This window comes from Tamandua tetradactyla, chromosome 13 (genome assembly GCF_023851605.1).
Source record: "Tamandua tetradactyla isolate mTamTet1 chromosome 13, mTamTet1.pri, whole genome shotgun sequence".
Classification (NCBI taxonomy): Eukaryota; Metazoa; Chordata; class Mammalia; order Pilosa; family Myrmecophagidae; genus Tamandua; species Tamandua tetradactyla.
The window spans coordinates 81,706,348-81,721,075 of NC_135339.1; the positions used below are offsets into that span (position 1 = coordinate 81,706,348).

The 14,728-nt window shown below is 49.8% G+C and overlaps 1 protein-coding gene across 3 annotated transcripts in view; it reads left to right on the forward strand.

Moving 5' to 3' along the window:
- The window catches only part of GRK5 (G protein-coupled receptor kinase 5), a 250,757-nt gene that overhangs the window by 100,188 nt on the left and 135,841 nt on the right, over window positions 1-14,728 (forward strand). For all 3 annotated transcript variants that reach the window (XM_077126187.1, XM_077126188.1, XM_077126186.1), the window contains exon 2: window positions 11,346-11,441. In XM_077126187.1, the coding sequence (XP_076982302.1) occupies window positions 11,346-11,441 (96 nt within the window). The remainder of the gene's footprint in view (window positions 1-11,345; window positions 11,442-14,728) is intronic.

The window sequence follows — 14,728 nt, forward strand, 5'->3', positions numbered from 1 at the left end:
GGAGATGACCTTATTTGGCAATAAAGTCTTTGCAGATGTAATGAGATAAGTTAAGATGAGAAAACAGAGGTGTAGACGTACAGGGAGGAGACCATGTGATGAAGCAGGCAGAGACTGGAGGGACACCCAGGAACGCGAGGAAGGAGGCTCCCCTTGAGCCTTCAAAGGGAGCATGGCCTGGCCAACACCCTACTTCTCAACTTCTAGCACCTAGAACTGGGAGACAAGACATGTCTGTTCTTTGAGACTGCCCAGACTGTGGTACTTTGTTATGGCAGCCCCAGGAAACGAAGCCACCCTTCTTCTCCCACCGGACCATGGCTGCCTCTCCTTGAATTCTCCAAAGCCCCTGTGGTTCTTCTAATGAGCTAGTGTGAATGGGCTCTTCCTCCTAACCTCTAAAGCACCACTGACGCTTGTTTTTGATTTGAGGCCTCCATTTCCTCAGCACCCAAGGCCACGTTCCTGAGGGTTCCCTGCAGATTCCGGTGTTTCTGTGTCCAGAGCTGATTCTTTTCTGGATCCTGTAGCACCATATGTTAAAAGACCATCAGATAATGGTCAATATTTTGAAACTTCAACTTCTATGTGAGACCAAATGGAGAGATGTTTATTTGGTACAAAGTTTATATTTGGGGTAGCACATTATCTGATTCAACTTGCATGGTTAGTTTATTTGAACACTATAATTACATGGAATTTTGAATAGGGAGTGAGATCTTGTTGGTTTGTTCAGGTTTGTGTGATGCCCTGATACATCCCAGAGTAATTTGGGCAGAGGAAAAAAATGTATTTGCAAATGCCCCTTGGGGGACAGGGGAGAAAGGAGGAAATATTAAACTTCCCCATCTGGGGAATTCCTGATATTCTTGCAAACAGTGGGGACAACCAATTCAATAGGCTGAGTCCTTGATCTTGGGGCTCATCCCTATGAAACTTACTTTTGCAAAGGAGACGCTAAGCCTACTTATAATTATGCCTAAGAGTCACCCCCAGAGAATTTTTGTTGCTCAGATGTGGCCTCTCTCTCTAAGCCAACTCGACAGATGAACTGACTGTCCTCCCTGCTAAGTGGGACATGACTCCCAGGGGTGTGAATCTCCCTGGCAACGTGGGGCATGACTCCCGGGGATGAGCCAGGACCTGACCATCACGGGATTAACAAAGCCTTCTTGACGTAAAGGGAAAAGAGATAAATGAGACAAAATAAAGTGTCAGTGGCTGAGAGATTTCAAACAGCGTTGAGAGGTTATCCTGGAGGTTATTCTTATGCATTATATAGATATCCCTTTTTAGTTTATGGCGTGTTAGAGTGGCTGGAGGAAATTACTGGAAACTGTTGAGCTGTGATCTAGTAGCTTGATTCTTGAAGATGATTGTATAATTGTATAGTGTTAACCATGTGACCATGTGATTGTAAAAACCTTCTGGCTGACGCTCCCTTTATCCAGTATATGAACAGATAAGTAAAAAAACAAGGACAAAAAATAAATAAGAAATGGGGGGGATAAAGGATAAAAAAATTTGAGTGGATTGCAATACTAGTGGTCAATGAGGGAGGGGTAAGGGGTATGGGATGTATGGGTTTCTTTTTTTTTTTTTCTAGAGTGATGCAAATGTTATAAAAATGATCATGGTGATGAATACACAACTATGTGATGATATTGTGAGCCATTGATTATATAGTATAGAAGGACTGTATGGTGTGCAAAAATATCTCAATAAAAATATTTTTAAAAAAAGAAGCACATAAGCCAGTTGTGGTGATGAATGCACAGCTATGTAATGATCCTGTGAGCCACTGATCGTACACTTTGGATGGATTATGTGGAGTGTGAATATGTCAATAAATTGCATTAAAATTTTTAAAAAAAAGAAAAAAAGACCATCAAAATGGGAAAAGCCATCCAGGACATGATGTCTGCCCTGATAATGCATGTGAGATTAGAGGGATTCTGTCTGTTCCCCACCCCACCCCCCGCCCCCCAGACCCCTGTAAATGGCTTCAAGGCTGCCAAGCATCTTGTTGAAGGAAGCAAGAATGTTTGACTCAAATCAGGTAGGGGGCAGGAACCTGGGATTCTTATCAGAGCAAGACCCCAGGATTACTGAATTTCAGACCTGGGAGGAATAAGTAGTCAAGGCCCCCAAAAACAAACCAGAGGGAGAAGAATTCCCAGGAAGAGAGGTCCCCTCGTCTCATTTCCCAGGTGAGGTTCAGGAACCTGCTCTTAATTTAGGGCAGTGGTTCTCAAACCCGAGTGTGCTTCAGAGCTGCCTGGAGGGCTTATCCCCACAGACTGCTGGGCTGCAGCCCTGGCAGTTTGGATTCAAGAGGTTTCCATGGGACCTGAGAGTTTACCTTTTAACAAGTTCCTAGATGTTGCTGATGCTGCTGGCTCAGGGAAGACTCCAAGAACCACTGATATAAGAGCAAGAAGGAAAGTCTTTCTAGCAAATGCATAGAGGTTTTCTCAGCTCCCACCAAGAAACCTGCCTCAGAGCAGTTGCTCACTTGTTCCCAGGGAGGAAGTAGATGATAGACTAAGAGTCAGAACACCTGGGTCCTGGTTCAGGCCATGATACAAACTCCCTGGGTGATTTGGGCCAAGATTCTTGCCTTTTTGGGTCTCAGTTTCCCCGTGTGTAAAATGGTAACTATACAAGGCCCTCCCTCTGAGGTTGATGTGAGGGTTAAACGAGATGATGTATTAACAGTCCAAATTGCTCATTGACCCCCTGAGTACAAAAAATGCTACATTTCTTTAATTTCCAAATCAAATACATCGTAAGTTTAATGCAAAGTCCAGTGTCAGTGGTTTTGCTAAGGTTTGTCCCGCCCTTTCTCAAGGATGGTATGAGATGCATTAGGCCTTCAGGAGTGCAGGGAATTAGACCTCTGTCCATCAGGGAGACCGTGGTAGCTATTGCTGCCAGTGTCCTTGGGAGGGGGGAGTTCTGCTGGCAGCTCTTCTCCTCCTGAGACCGCCCTGCCCCCCCCCAGCCGCCCCCACTCCTGGCCACCCTAGGATCAAGCTCACAAGGCATTGCCTTCCTGGAGCTCAGACATCCCCCAGGTTCAGCCCTGCTCCTCCCACTTCTTCTCACTCTCATCCCAGCGCCCTCTCCTTTCAGGGTTCTGCCTTCAAAGGACAGGCACCTCTCCTGGAGACAGTAAAAGCAGCAAGAGTAACAGCCAGCCCGTGTCTTCCCCCACAATGGCAGCCCCTTCTTCGTGGGAGGGTATTATGGAGGGGTGTGTATGTGTGTGTGTGTGTGTGTGTGTGTGTGTGTGTGTGTGTGTGTGAGATCCCTTTATCCTTCCCTGGGGGCATCCACTGGAACAAAAGAAACACCAGCACCTTGCCTTGTAATGAGGGTTTGCCCCCCCCCCCCCCACGCACATAGAAAATGGCCAGCCTGCTACTGTTACTGTGCTTTTTTATCCCCTAGGACCTGTGCTGTGGTCCTTGTTAAGGCATGGCCTCCTGCCGGAAGGGCTCCCACCCCTGTTTTTTGGCTCCTCTCCCTCCTCTGGCCCTGCCACCCCCTTGTCACCCTTCCCCCAGCCCAAAAGGGAGGGCACCTACCTGAGGCATTGTTGGCAACTGAGGGGAACCCCCAGGGGCTGGGGAAGGCAGAAGTGAAACGGGTGGGATTTGACAAGCCATTTCCTTCCTAGAGGCTGCCTCCCCACTAATGGGCCAGCTGGAGACTGAGGCCACGAGTTGGGGGCACCCCTTTCCTGTTGCTACCCTTACCCAGAGCCGTGAGCAGGTAGAGTGTACCCCACACTTCTCACCTGGATCTCGGCCACCCTCTGGCACAAGCCATTCCGTGGGTTCTGGGCTGTGGTTCCTGCTGTTTCGTCCCTGACCCAACCCTGACCCAAGCCACCCCTCCTCCATGCAGCCCTCCCTGCTTGCTGGCCTAGCTCTCTTGCTCATCTTTGCACCTTGATGCATGGGTTGAGCTTTATGTCCACGAAGGCAGGGACCATGTCCTCTTTACCAACTCATTTCCGGAACAGAGAAGCTGAACTGTGAGCAGCAGTGAATCGGTTGAGAAAGCAAACAAAGCAGAAGGCTGCTCTGGACAGGCAATGTCTACAAATGCAGGGTGAGGAGACAAGCATGCTCCTGTATGGGGGTGTGGCTCATTCATTGGGCCCTTAATTCCCCACCCTGAGCCTCCAGTCCCTTACCTGAACGAGGACTGTGAATGTACTGCACCTAGTTCAGTGCCAGGCCCAGAGGCCTCAGGCTATTTCATTTATTCCTTCGATCATCCATTTGTTTATCAAGCCAGTCTTGCAAATTTTTAAATGTTGGTTTATTTTATTTGTTTTAATTGTGAAAAATAACACATATTCAAAAAAGCAATAAATTTCAAAGCACAGCACAATTAGTTATAGAACAGATTTCAGAGTTTGGTATGTTACAGTTCCACAATTTTAGGTTTTTCCTTCTACCTGCTTCGAGACACTGGAGACTAAAAGAAATATCAATATAATGATTCAGCAGTCATACTCATTTGTTAAATCCTATCTTCTCTTAAAATTCCTTCTCCTTTGATATTTCTCCTAATCTTTAGGGATATTTGGGTTATAGGCATTCTAACTGTTTCATGTTGGCAAGAGCTGTTGGTAATATGGGATGGGGGATGGAATTTGTTGATATTCTGGAGAGGCTGGCCCCTCTGGGTTTCAGGACTCCATCTGGAGGTTGTAGATGGAGGTTCTGAAAGTAATCATATGCATGGAACCCCTGTAGAATCTCAGATAACCCCCTAGGTGTTCTTTAGGATTGGCAGGAATGGTTTTGGCTGGGGTTTGGCAAGCCATGAAAAATAACAATGTCTAGCTGATGCTTGCATAAGATTAGCCCATAGTGTAGCCTCTCAAGTCTACTTGAACCCTCTCGGCCCCTGAACCTTATTTGTTATAATTCTTTCCCCTCTTTTCGTCAGGAAGGTATTGTCAGTCCCGTGGTACCAGGGCCAGGCTCATCCCTGGGAGTCACATCCCACGTTGCCAGGGAGACTTTTACTCCCAGATGTCATATCCCACATAGTAGGGAGGGTATGATTTTCCTTGCAGTGTTGGGCTAAGAGAGAGAGAGGCCACATCTGAGCAACAAAAGAGGTTCCCTGGAAGTAACTCTTAGGCATAACTACAGGTAGCCTAAGCTTCTCTGCTACATAAATAAGCTTCACAAGCCTCAAGATCAAGGGCTTGATCAAGAGATTGAGACTCAAAGTCTTCTTGACCAAAATGGGAAGGAGATAAATGAGACAAAATAAAGTTTCAGTGGCTGAGAGATTTCAAACTGAGTTGACAGGTTAACCTGAAAGTTATTCTTATGTATTATATAGATATTCCTTTTTAGTTTATGGTGTATTGGAGTGGCTAGAGGGAAGTACTTGAAACTGTTGTGCTGTGTACCAGTAGCCTAGATTCTTGAAGACGATTGTATAAATATATGTTTATAATGTGACTGTATGATTGTGAAAACCTTGTGTCTGATGCTTCCTTATATCCAGGGTATGGACAGATGAGTACAAAATATGGGTAAAAAAATAAGTAAATATTAGGGGGGACAAAGGTTAAAATAAATTGGGTAGATGGAAATACTAGTGGTCAATGAAAAGGGAGGGTTAAGGTGTATGATATGTATTAGTTTTTTCTTTTTATTTCTTTTTCTAGAGTCATGCAAATGTGGTAAAAAATGATCATTGTAATGAATACACAACTATGTGATGATATTGTGAGCCATCGATTGTACACCACTTATAGAATGTATGTGTGGTGGAGATTTCTCAATAAAAAACAGATCAAGGGCTTGGCCTATTGACTTGGGGGCCCCTAATGTTTGACACAGTATCACGGGTTTCCCTGGTGGTCAAGTTTAATAGTTCACTATTTTTTCTCCCATTCCTCAAGGGACTTTATCAATACTCTTTAGGTGTCTGCTCAACATACTCTGGGACATATCCAGGCATTACATTAAGCTACATGGAATTACAAGCCCTCATTCCCATTCTGGGCTCCGTGTGTTTTGGTTGTTTAAGTGATGCATCCAGACAGGTGCTACACAGAATTTAGGTTTTGGACAAAATAAACCTTTATTCCTTTGGTCTCATAGAATAAGTGAAGTTCCAAAATGCAGACAATGTCCTCCTGACCCCTGTATTCTGATGTACTTTAGTTCTGACCCAGTTGGCTTCATTCTTGTCTCTAATTGAAGGCTCATTTCTTTTTAAATTCCTTTAGCAGTTGTTGTATGTGGCAGTGCTGGCTTTCAGACCTGCAGATGTCCTACTCTGAATCTTAGTGTCACACAGGTACACAGAGTTCCAGGAAAATACAGATTATACATATATAGCATAGCCTCTCAAAATCGAGAAATAACAATTACAGCTCTGGGCTAAATGTGACTTCTGTAAGATCTTACAATCTAGGTCTCAATTTTCTTATAAGCATTTTCTAAACGAGACCATACAATATTTGCTTTTTTGTTTCTGGTTTATTTTGCATCACATAATGCCCCACAGGTTCATTCACAATGTTACATGACTCAAAACTTTGTTCCTTTCTGTAGCAGCACAATATTTTTTTTTATACACCACGGTTCACTATTCTACTTCTCAGTCTGTTGCATCCTTCAGTCACCTCCTTCCATTGGGCATCCTGTGTAATGTCCAAAGTCAATAGTCCATGTCTCACATTATTTTCACTTAGTGGTATAATCATCAGCACTCTCAATTTTAGACAATTTTCAATGCTCCCAAGAGAAGATAACTGGTAAACACATCTTCACAACTAGAAAATCCTCACCTCTCCTTAACTCTTGTCCTCCTGTCCCCCAATTATTTACCCCTATTGCTGTGTTACTGTTAATGTTTTCCTGTTAAAAATAGCCCATAGCGTGCAATGGTAGTTTCCCCATACCCCAATATTATAAACTTTGTACAAGATTCATACCTTTGCAGTAGTTCATGCAAGAACTTATTTATATTTGTAGTGTTGATTGGTGGGATGCATGAGTCTACACAACCTCTTTCAATCATTACATCTTCAAAATGGCAATATTGCTTTCAGTTTTGTCATATTGAAAGCTTGCAACAAACTGGAAGGACTTTGAGCAGATCTGGCCTGAGCTGGGAGAGGGCTATGAACAAAGGACTTTGGGAGCCAAATGGGGAGCAGGGGGGTCTGTCTCTTGCAGGTGGCTCTGGGACTGGGCCTCCCACGGGAGCTGGCATTGGGGCTGGGGCTTGAATAATGAGTGTGGGGAAGGGCATTCCTGGCAGAGAGAACTGTGTCTGCTGGACCTGGGGTAGAGAAAAGGAATGATGCATGGTGCATGCAGGGGTCAGAGGAGTTAAGGGCAACACTGTCCTCCATTCAGCAAAAGAGGAGAGAGTAACAGAGAGCAAAGACCCCAGGTCCCTGCTGCAGTGGAGCTGAAAGCAGAACAGGGACCCATGAGTGGTAGGCAAGCCAGTCAATATACAGGTGGAGGCGAGAGCCCAGGATGGCCCTGGTGGCTGGTAGTTATGTAAAATGCTGAGGTTGAATGAATCAATGGAAATGTGCTGAATGTGTCAAGACAATGGATAAATGGATCTGTAAAAGGAGGCTTGTGTGTGAGAGACTGACGGTTTAATGGCAGGTGGAGAATGCAGAGGACAGGGCTGACTTCAGCTATCAAAGTCAGAGGGCCCCCCTGCCCCAGGACAGCGGTGAGGCTGAGATGTGAAGCACAAATGAGAAACATTCATAAAAATAGGCAGAGAAGGTTCCTGGCAGGTAGAACGGCATGTGCAAAGGCCCTGAGGCTAATGGCAGAGAAGGAAATGCACCTTGGAAAGAAGATGACCAGGTGGTAAAAGGCCTTGCACCTGGCTGAGAAGGGTGGGCTGAGCTTGTGGATTCTGGATGGGACTAGGGAGTGGCCATTCCCTCTGGGGAGGCCTCGCTGGCCTCTGGACGGGAGGGAGGGGGTGGCCCCAGTCCCCTGGAAGCTTGGCAACCCCTCCAGCAGGAAGGCAGGTCTGGGGTGGCTGGGGCCATGGGGCCAAGGCATGGGGCAGTGGGGCCAGGCCCGGCCACCTCTCAGGATACTGAGAAACAATCAAGTCCAACTGAAATAATAAACAGCATCAACCCTTCAGTCATCAGATATGCAATGTAAGCACCCAACAGCACACTTCAGAGCCAAGTCATGTCTGGAAGCAGTGACCTCTTCGAGGCAGGTTTTGTTTATTGTTAAGATGAGAAGACTTGATCCATCCTGAGTCTGGAAAGGCAGGATTTGTTTCATGGGACTTTCAGAGGAGCTGGAGGTGATAGGTGGCTGAGGCCTTTCAGGGGACTGCTGTGCTCTGGGAGCTGGTTTGGTAAGGGATAGGAGGGAAGAAGCTTCTGCTGGGGCCCGGGGAAGTCTGTTCCCGCAGCCTGGGCAGCCTCCAGAGAGCTGCGTCGGCCACTCCTCCCTTCCTTTCTCCATTCAGCCTCCAGGCCACTTGTTCCCCTTTCCCCCCACTTCCACCACCACCAGAGACACCCCATTACTACTAGGACTCCCCAGTCCCTGCACTTCTCCTGAGGGTTTCCCACAACTGTTAATAATAAAGCAAGATTTCCCAACCATGGCACTGTTGACATTTTGGACGGATAATTTTTGGTTGTGGGGGGCTATCCTGTGCATTGTAGGAGGTTTAGCATCCTTGACTTCCGTGGATGCCAGTGACACCCACTTCCTAGTTGAGGCAACCCAAAATATCTCCAGACATTGTCCACTGTCCCCTGAGGGGTAAATTGCCAGAAGGTTGAGAACTACTGAAATCAAGCTTTTGAGGTCTGCCTTCCCTACTAGATTGGAAGCCGTGGGAGGGCAAGCCCTTCTCCTTGCTCATCGCCGTGTGTCCAGCACCGCCTGCTTGACCTTGAGGAGAGGCCGAATGCATGTGTGAATGAATTAGGGAATCTGTGCTAGTTTTTTAAGTTAATGAATAAATCTTATAAAGTTGTGTGTGTCTGTAAAATAGAGCCCTGGTTTTCATAGATTGGCTGCCTGAAAATCTCTTGGGGGAGCCTTTTACGAAGTCACATTCCTGCATTCCCATCGCAGAAATGATGATTCAGTGAGTTTGGGGTGCAGCCCGCAGATCTGTATTGTCAAGGGTGCTTCATGAGGGAATGGGGGGCAGCAAGGGTGGGCCAGACGACTCCGAAGGCTCTCTGGGCCTGGCAACCTGGGAGCGGCTGGGATGGGAGCCGGATTTTGCCCACCCTGGCTCCAGGCTGACACTTTGAGGGGGCTGCCCTTCCCTGGGGGGTGTACATACAAATGCATGGAGGCTGGGGGACTCACATGTCTGAGGGCCCTGGCTGGGCAGGAACCCTCCAGACTCTTCTGGAGGCCACGTGTTCCATCCATGGGCAGCTGCCGCCTAGTTCCTACCAATTCTTGCCATGTGGGACATGCAGTTACATGACAGGTAGAAATCTGAATGTGTATATATGAAAGCTCCTATGGCTTAAGTGCTGGCCCCCTTAACAAGCAAACACACAAGGCATGTGTGGGCCAAACAGGTTGACTCCACAGGCGTCACGTCTGTCTGGGTTCAGGGCCCTGGTCTCACTTCTGAGGTCTGACATCAGCTTCCCCTTTGGCCCTCTGAGACTGTCCCTTGCTGTCATTGCACCCAAAGGAGGTTTCCCTACAGCGTGGTGAGGGGGGGCCGAGGACCTGGAGCCCGCCCCCTCCGCAGTCTGGCCTTTGCCACGTATGAGCCGGGGCAGCGTCGGGTGACTTGCTTCTCTTCCCCATGCCTCAGTTTCCTCATCTTAGTCAAGTGGAAACGGGAGGAGGGTTGCAGGGGCTTGAGTGTGAGGGGCCTGGTTCGGGGCAGAGCCTGAGGCCTTTGCCATCACCGGACACTCAAGGAGGAAGCTGGGAGCTGGGTTGAGGGCAGGATGAGCCAGAGCAGAGAAATGGACACAGTGTCCTGCCCCTGCCCCGCGGGCTCCTCTTCTCCTTCCCAGCCACCAGGAGGGGGTCCTGGCCCCATCCTCAGAAACCTCCTTGCTCAACAGTGCCGTGTCCCCCGCTGTCCAGGGCAGCATGGACAGTGAAGAATCCCCATTTATTGAGAACAGCTCGGAGCCGCCCCCCAAACCCGCTGCGTCCTTATCCTCTTATATCCCCCCAGTCACCAGGAGGACACAGACCCGGCAGTGGAGGGACTTCCCCAGGGTTGTGTAGTCAGCAGGGTAAGGCCCCAGGGATGGAGACGGGGCTGTGAACTGTACAGAGTGGCCCGAGCCTCGTGCCCAGACCCTTCCTGAGAGAACTGGAGAAGGAAGGTGCTGCACACCCCAGAGCAGAGGGCAGGCCTGGGGTGCCGATGCCCGGCCCACCACGTCTCCTTAGCCAGGCCTCAGGCTTGGCGGTATAGATGGGCGTTGACCACGTGAATGAGGGGGAAAGTCCCTCATGATACCGAGGGGCTTTGGTGTGGGAGCGGGAGCAGTTACAGAGCTCCCTGCTGACAGATGGCAGCTAAGGTGACTCAGGGAAGTGCCGGTATCATGGTCCTTGGGTGACCTAGAACACCAGTGGCCCAGGGACACTCTCCAGGCTGGGAGTGGGTGCTCCCTGCTTGTTTGCACGCCTGGACGTCTGGGGTGATGGGAAGGCACAGTGTATACCTCACTCAGTTCTGCGTGTCCATTAGGTGTGCAATGGGGAGGAGGTGACGGGACGGGGCCTCCAGGTGTCTTTCCAACCTAGAAAAATGGGTCCTTGCAGGCTCTGGGGGTGTGAGGAGGGAGAGAAGGGGTACCCACGACAGGCAGAAAGTGAAGTCTTTGTTGGGAAAGGGACCGTCCCCAGGAAAAAGCAGGGCAAAGTGAGAGCCTGGGCGGTGAGCAGGTGAGGGGGTGGGCGGGGCCATGGTCTGCTCACCTGTCACTTGGCTCCACAAAGGCCTCCCGAGCCAGAGGGAACCTGGGGAAGGGAGGCCTGGGCCCTGGGGCTGGAAGGTGGCAGTCTAGTCTGGGTGGCCGGATCCCATGGCCAAGAGGGTTGGCTGGCAGTGGGGAGTGACAAGGAAAACGTGGGCGCCTGCCATGGGCCTGGGGAGCACAGGGACTCATGGTGGCTGCTGGTGGGTGGGGGCTGGAGGGCGTGTGGATGTGTTGTGGGGGTTCGCTTGACCTGGGATCCCCACCATCACCCACCAGTGCCTCTCAGTGGGGGAAGCTGTTGGACAGGCTCCCTGCAGGCTCTGGAGTCTTCGATAACATCATCAAACCTCTTTTTTTCCCATCTCTGTAGGGGGTGGAGGAAAGCGCAAAGGGAAAAGCAAGAAGTGGAAGGAAATCCTGAAGTTCCCTCACATTAGCCTGTGTGAAGATCTCCGAAGGACCACAGGTAAGCTGTCCTGCTTCGGAGGGGGCAGGAAGGGATGGGAGGGGAGCAAGAAGTCTGTTAACCACCAAAGCCTTCTGTGCAAAGAGTCCACTACAAATCACCTGACCCTGCAAAGCCATCCCTGGGATGGGCTCTCTGCTGATTGACATAAAGCATTTTGCCAGGCAGAATTATTTCCTGATAACCCTTTGAGGCAGGTCCTATTATTACCTTTCAAAGGGGATACTAAGGCACAGAGAGGTTCTGTAACTCGCCCAAAGTCACCCAGCTCATGGGAAGGAGTTGGAGGCAGCCTGTCTGGCATTGGGCCTATTGGCAGCTTTCCGCATTTCCTTCTTGGAGCCCATGAGTCCTGCCCTTGGGAAGCAGACCTGGGTGCTGGGACCTGTTTAGGGTTCCCTTTCCTCTTGCTGGAAGAGCTACCCAGCTCCAGGGCACAGCCGTGTCCTCTTTATCCAGCATGCATGTGGACAGGCATCTCCTGCAGCTGAGTGGGCCACCTCTTGAGTGGAGTCTGTCTCCAGTCCCACTGAGGACATGGCACCGTGGTGGGGAGGACAGGATAACTGGGTGAGGACCCCCAGGGATTGTTGGGAGGGAACAGGGTGGGTGTGACTGGGGTCTTCCCTTCCGGCCCTTCTCCCCAGGGGAGCTGGGTAAGTGTTGCCCCCATTGAGCAAAGCCTCCGCCTCTGCTCATGGCTGTTCCTGGTCAGTGTGTGCTAATCAGACCCCTTTTAGGCTGGACATGGGTGGGCTCTGCTGCCCACAACTCCTCAGACCCAGCTGGCCTTGGGACTCCTGCCCAGGGCCTTGGGTGCTCTGCCCTGTGCTTGCATGGAATATGAGGCCCCTCTTGGCCCCTCCATGGGGTCTGGCCTCCAGCTGTTCCCCCATCCCCTGCTGCCCGAGCCAGCAGCTCCTGGGTGCCTGTTTGGAGGCCTGCAAATGGCTTCCTCAGCCCTGGCTTCTGGGCCACTCACCTACCCTCCCGGGGCCTCGTTTGCACCGTGAGAGCAGGTGGACGACTGTTTGCTCTGAGCTCCCAGCGCCAGGGGTGGAGGAGGTGCTTGCTTAATTGGTGTTTTCGAAATAGAAGAAAGCCGCCTGCCCCGGTGCCCCAGGCAGGCAGGTATGAGCAGGTGAAGAACGGTGGGGCATAGAGAAGGGGGGAAATGGCCTCAAGCTCCATCTTCCGTCCTGAAATCTCTTAGACTGGGAACTCCATGGTGTTCTTGGGCCCAGAGTGGAGTGGCCTAAGGAGTTGGGGTCCCTGGGTCCGGACAGTCCTGGGTTCAGATCCCCCCGTTCTCCTAGCCTGGTGACAAGTTAGTCTGTGTTACTGAGCCTCAGTTTCCTCAGCTGTAAAAGCAGTGATCGTGGACCCGTTATGGGGTGGTTGAGAGGATTAAGTGAGAGGATGTGTGGAAAGGGTGCGCCTAAGGAGCCTGAGACCCCGTCCCCTCCGCTCCCCTCAGCTCTTGAGCTTTCTTTCTGGGATTCCCCAACAGTTTTCTGCTGGAGACACTTGGGGGCGGTTCTCCTGGGGCTGGGAGAGCATTGTGGGAAGTGGTGGCGCATAGGGGGATGTTTCAGAGGGGCAGAGAGAAAGTGCCTCCTGGTGTCTCTGGCCATTCCCTTCCCTGGGGTTATTTTGTTTTTCAAGCTAATTTAGGCCTTTCCAGAATTAGGGAGCTGTTCAGAGAGGCAGGGTGGCTGTGGGAGGTGCCCTAGGAAACCCACTCTTGGAGAGCCTTAGGGTGAAATGCCTGGAGGTGGCGTGGGTGTCTGAAGGCCACTTCCTTGGGGAAGCCTCCCCTGACCCCCCAGTTGAAATGAGGTTCACAGCAGGGCCCCTCGAGCCTCCTGCCCCTTCTGGTGGAGTGGAGTCATCTCCTTATTGCTTCATGTCTGTTTGCCCACAGGTGGGAAAACTCGCCGGGAAGGAACCAGATTTTTAACAGTCACGTTGTGTATCCAGTGCCTGGCTTGCAGGAGGGGCTCAATAGATGTTTGTTGAGGAGGAAAGGGAGGGAGGGGTGTGATAAAGTGAACCCAAATTAACAAGTTTCAAATAAATAGAAAAGTACTGAGAATGACATAAAGGGCACTCATGCACCTACTAGCTGGATTAAAGAAAACTTAATACTTTGATCCCTGTGTTTCTTGAAAATATAAAACATAAAAATATGAAATATAGGACCTCTGGTTCCATGTAAGGTTGTTTGACTAATCCTCCTGCTTGGTACAGCTAAAAACCCTAGACATTATGCATAAAGCAAAGAAAAGATCTGAAAGGCAGAAAGAAAGCAAACTGGCTAGGGACTCGGGACTTGAGGAGTGGCTTGGCAGTAAGTTCCCTTAATGTTCTTTTTGTCCTCTACATATTTTGGATGGGGTGCTGAGGAAACCTGCAACCTGGAAATGCCAGCGGGTATAGATAAAAACGCCTTCCCCAAAAGTCTATCTCTAGCCAGAGGACTGGAAAGGGGCAGCCAGCTGGCCGCTCCCCAAACAGTCACACTTCTGCTACAGTTCACACCAGCAGTGTGGGTGCCTTATTTCTGTGTCTTTAACCTAGTTCCAGATTCAGATCTTACATGATTGGATCTAATTAGAGGAATCAAAATCACACCCAGAATCCCGGCTACAGAAGAATTTGGGAAGTGCCATTTTAAGCTTTACAGCTTCAAGGGAGACATCCTAGAAAGCAGTGGTAGGAGTAGCAAGCTCACTACGGCTGCCACAAAATAGAGATGTCTTTCCATTTTCTAGATGTTTTCAAGTTTATCTCTAAAGAGACTGCATCAAGTTACACCCTTAATAGAGTTCTATGACCATCTTTGATTAGTTGTCCTAACGTCCGTGTCTCCTCTGGTGTTTTAATTTAGTTGTTAGGCTGGGCTATATCTCTGCATCACGATGTGTTTAGTAATCTACTGTCTTCGCGCATGTAAATATCTTGATTGGTTTACTTTGGAAATTGATTTCCTTCAGAAGTCTAAATAAAGCCTTGTAATTGCAGGATGGCTGTGGAGCAGGATGCAGGGCGTGGGGTGGAGCACAACAGCGCGGTGACGCCTTGCAGCGCAGGTGTAGGTGCAGGTTGGGGATGCTAAGCTGGTGCCTGTGAACGTGGGTGCCCAGCGGCGAGGGAGGATGGGACTCTGTGGGCGCACGGGTCTGGGGGACGGGCCCTTTGTGGGTAGGCGCAGAGCTAGGGTAGTGGGTCAGCATTGCGACTGCATGGGCTGGGGGTGGATGTGGCCCAAGTGTGCAGGTGTCACT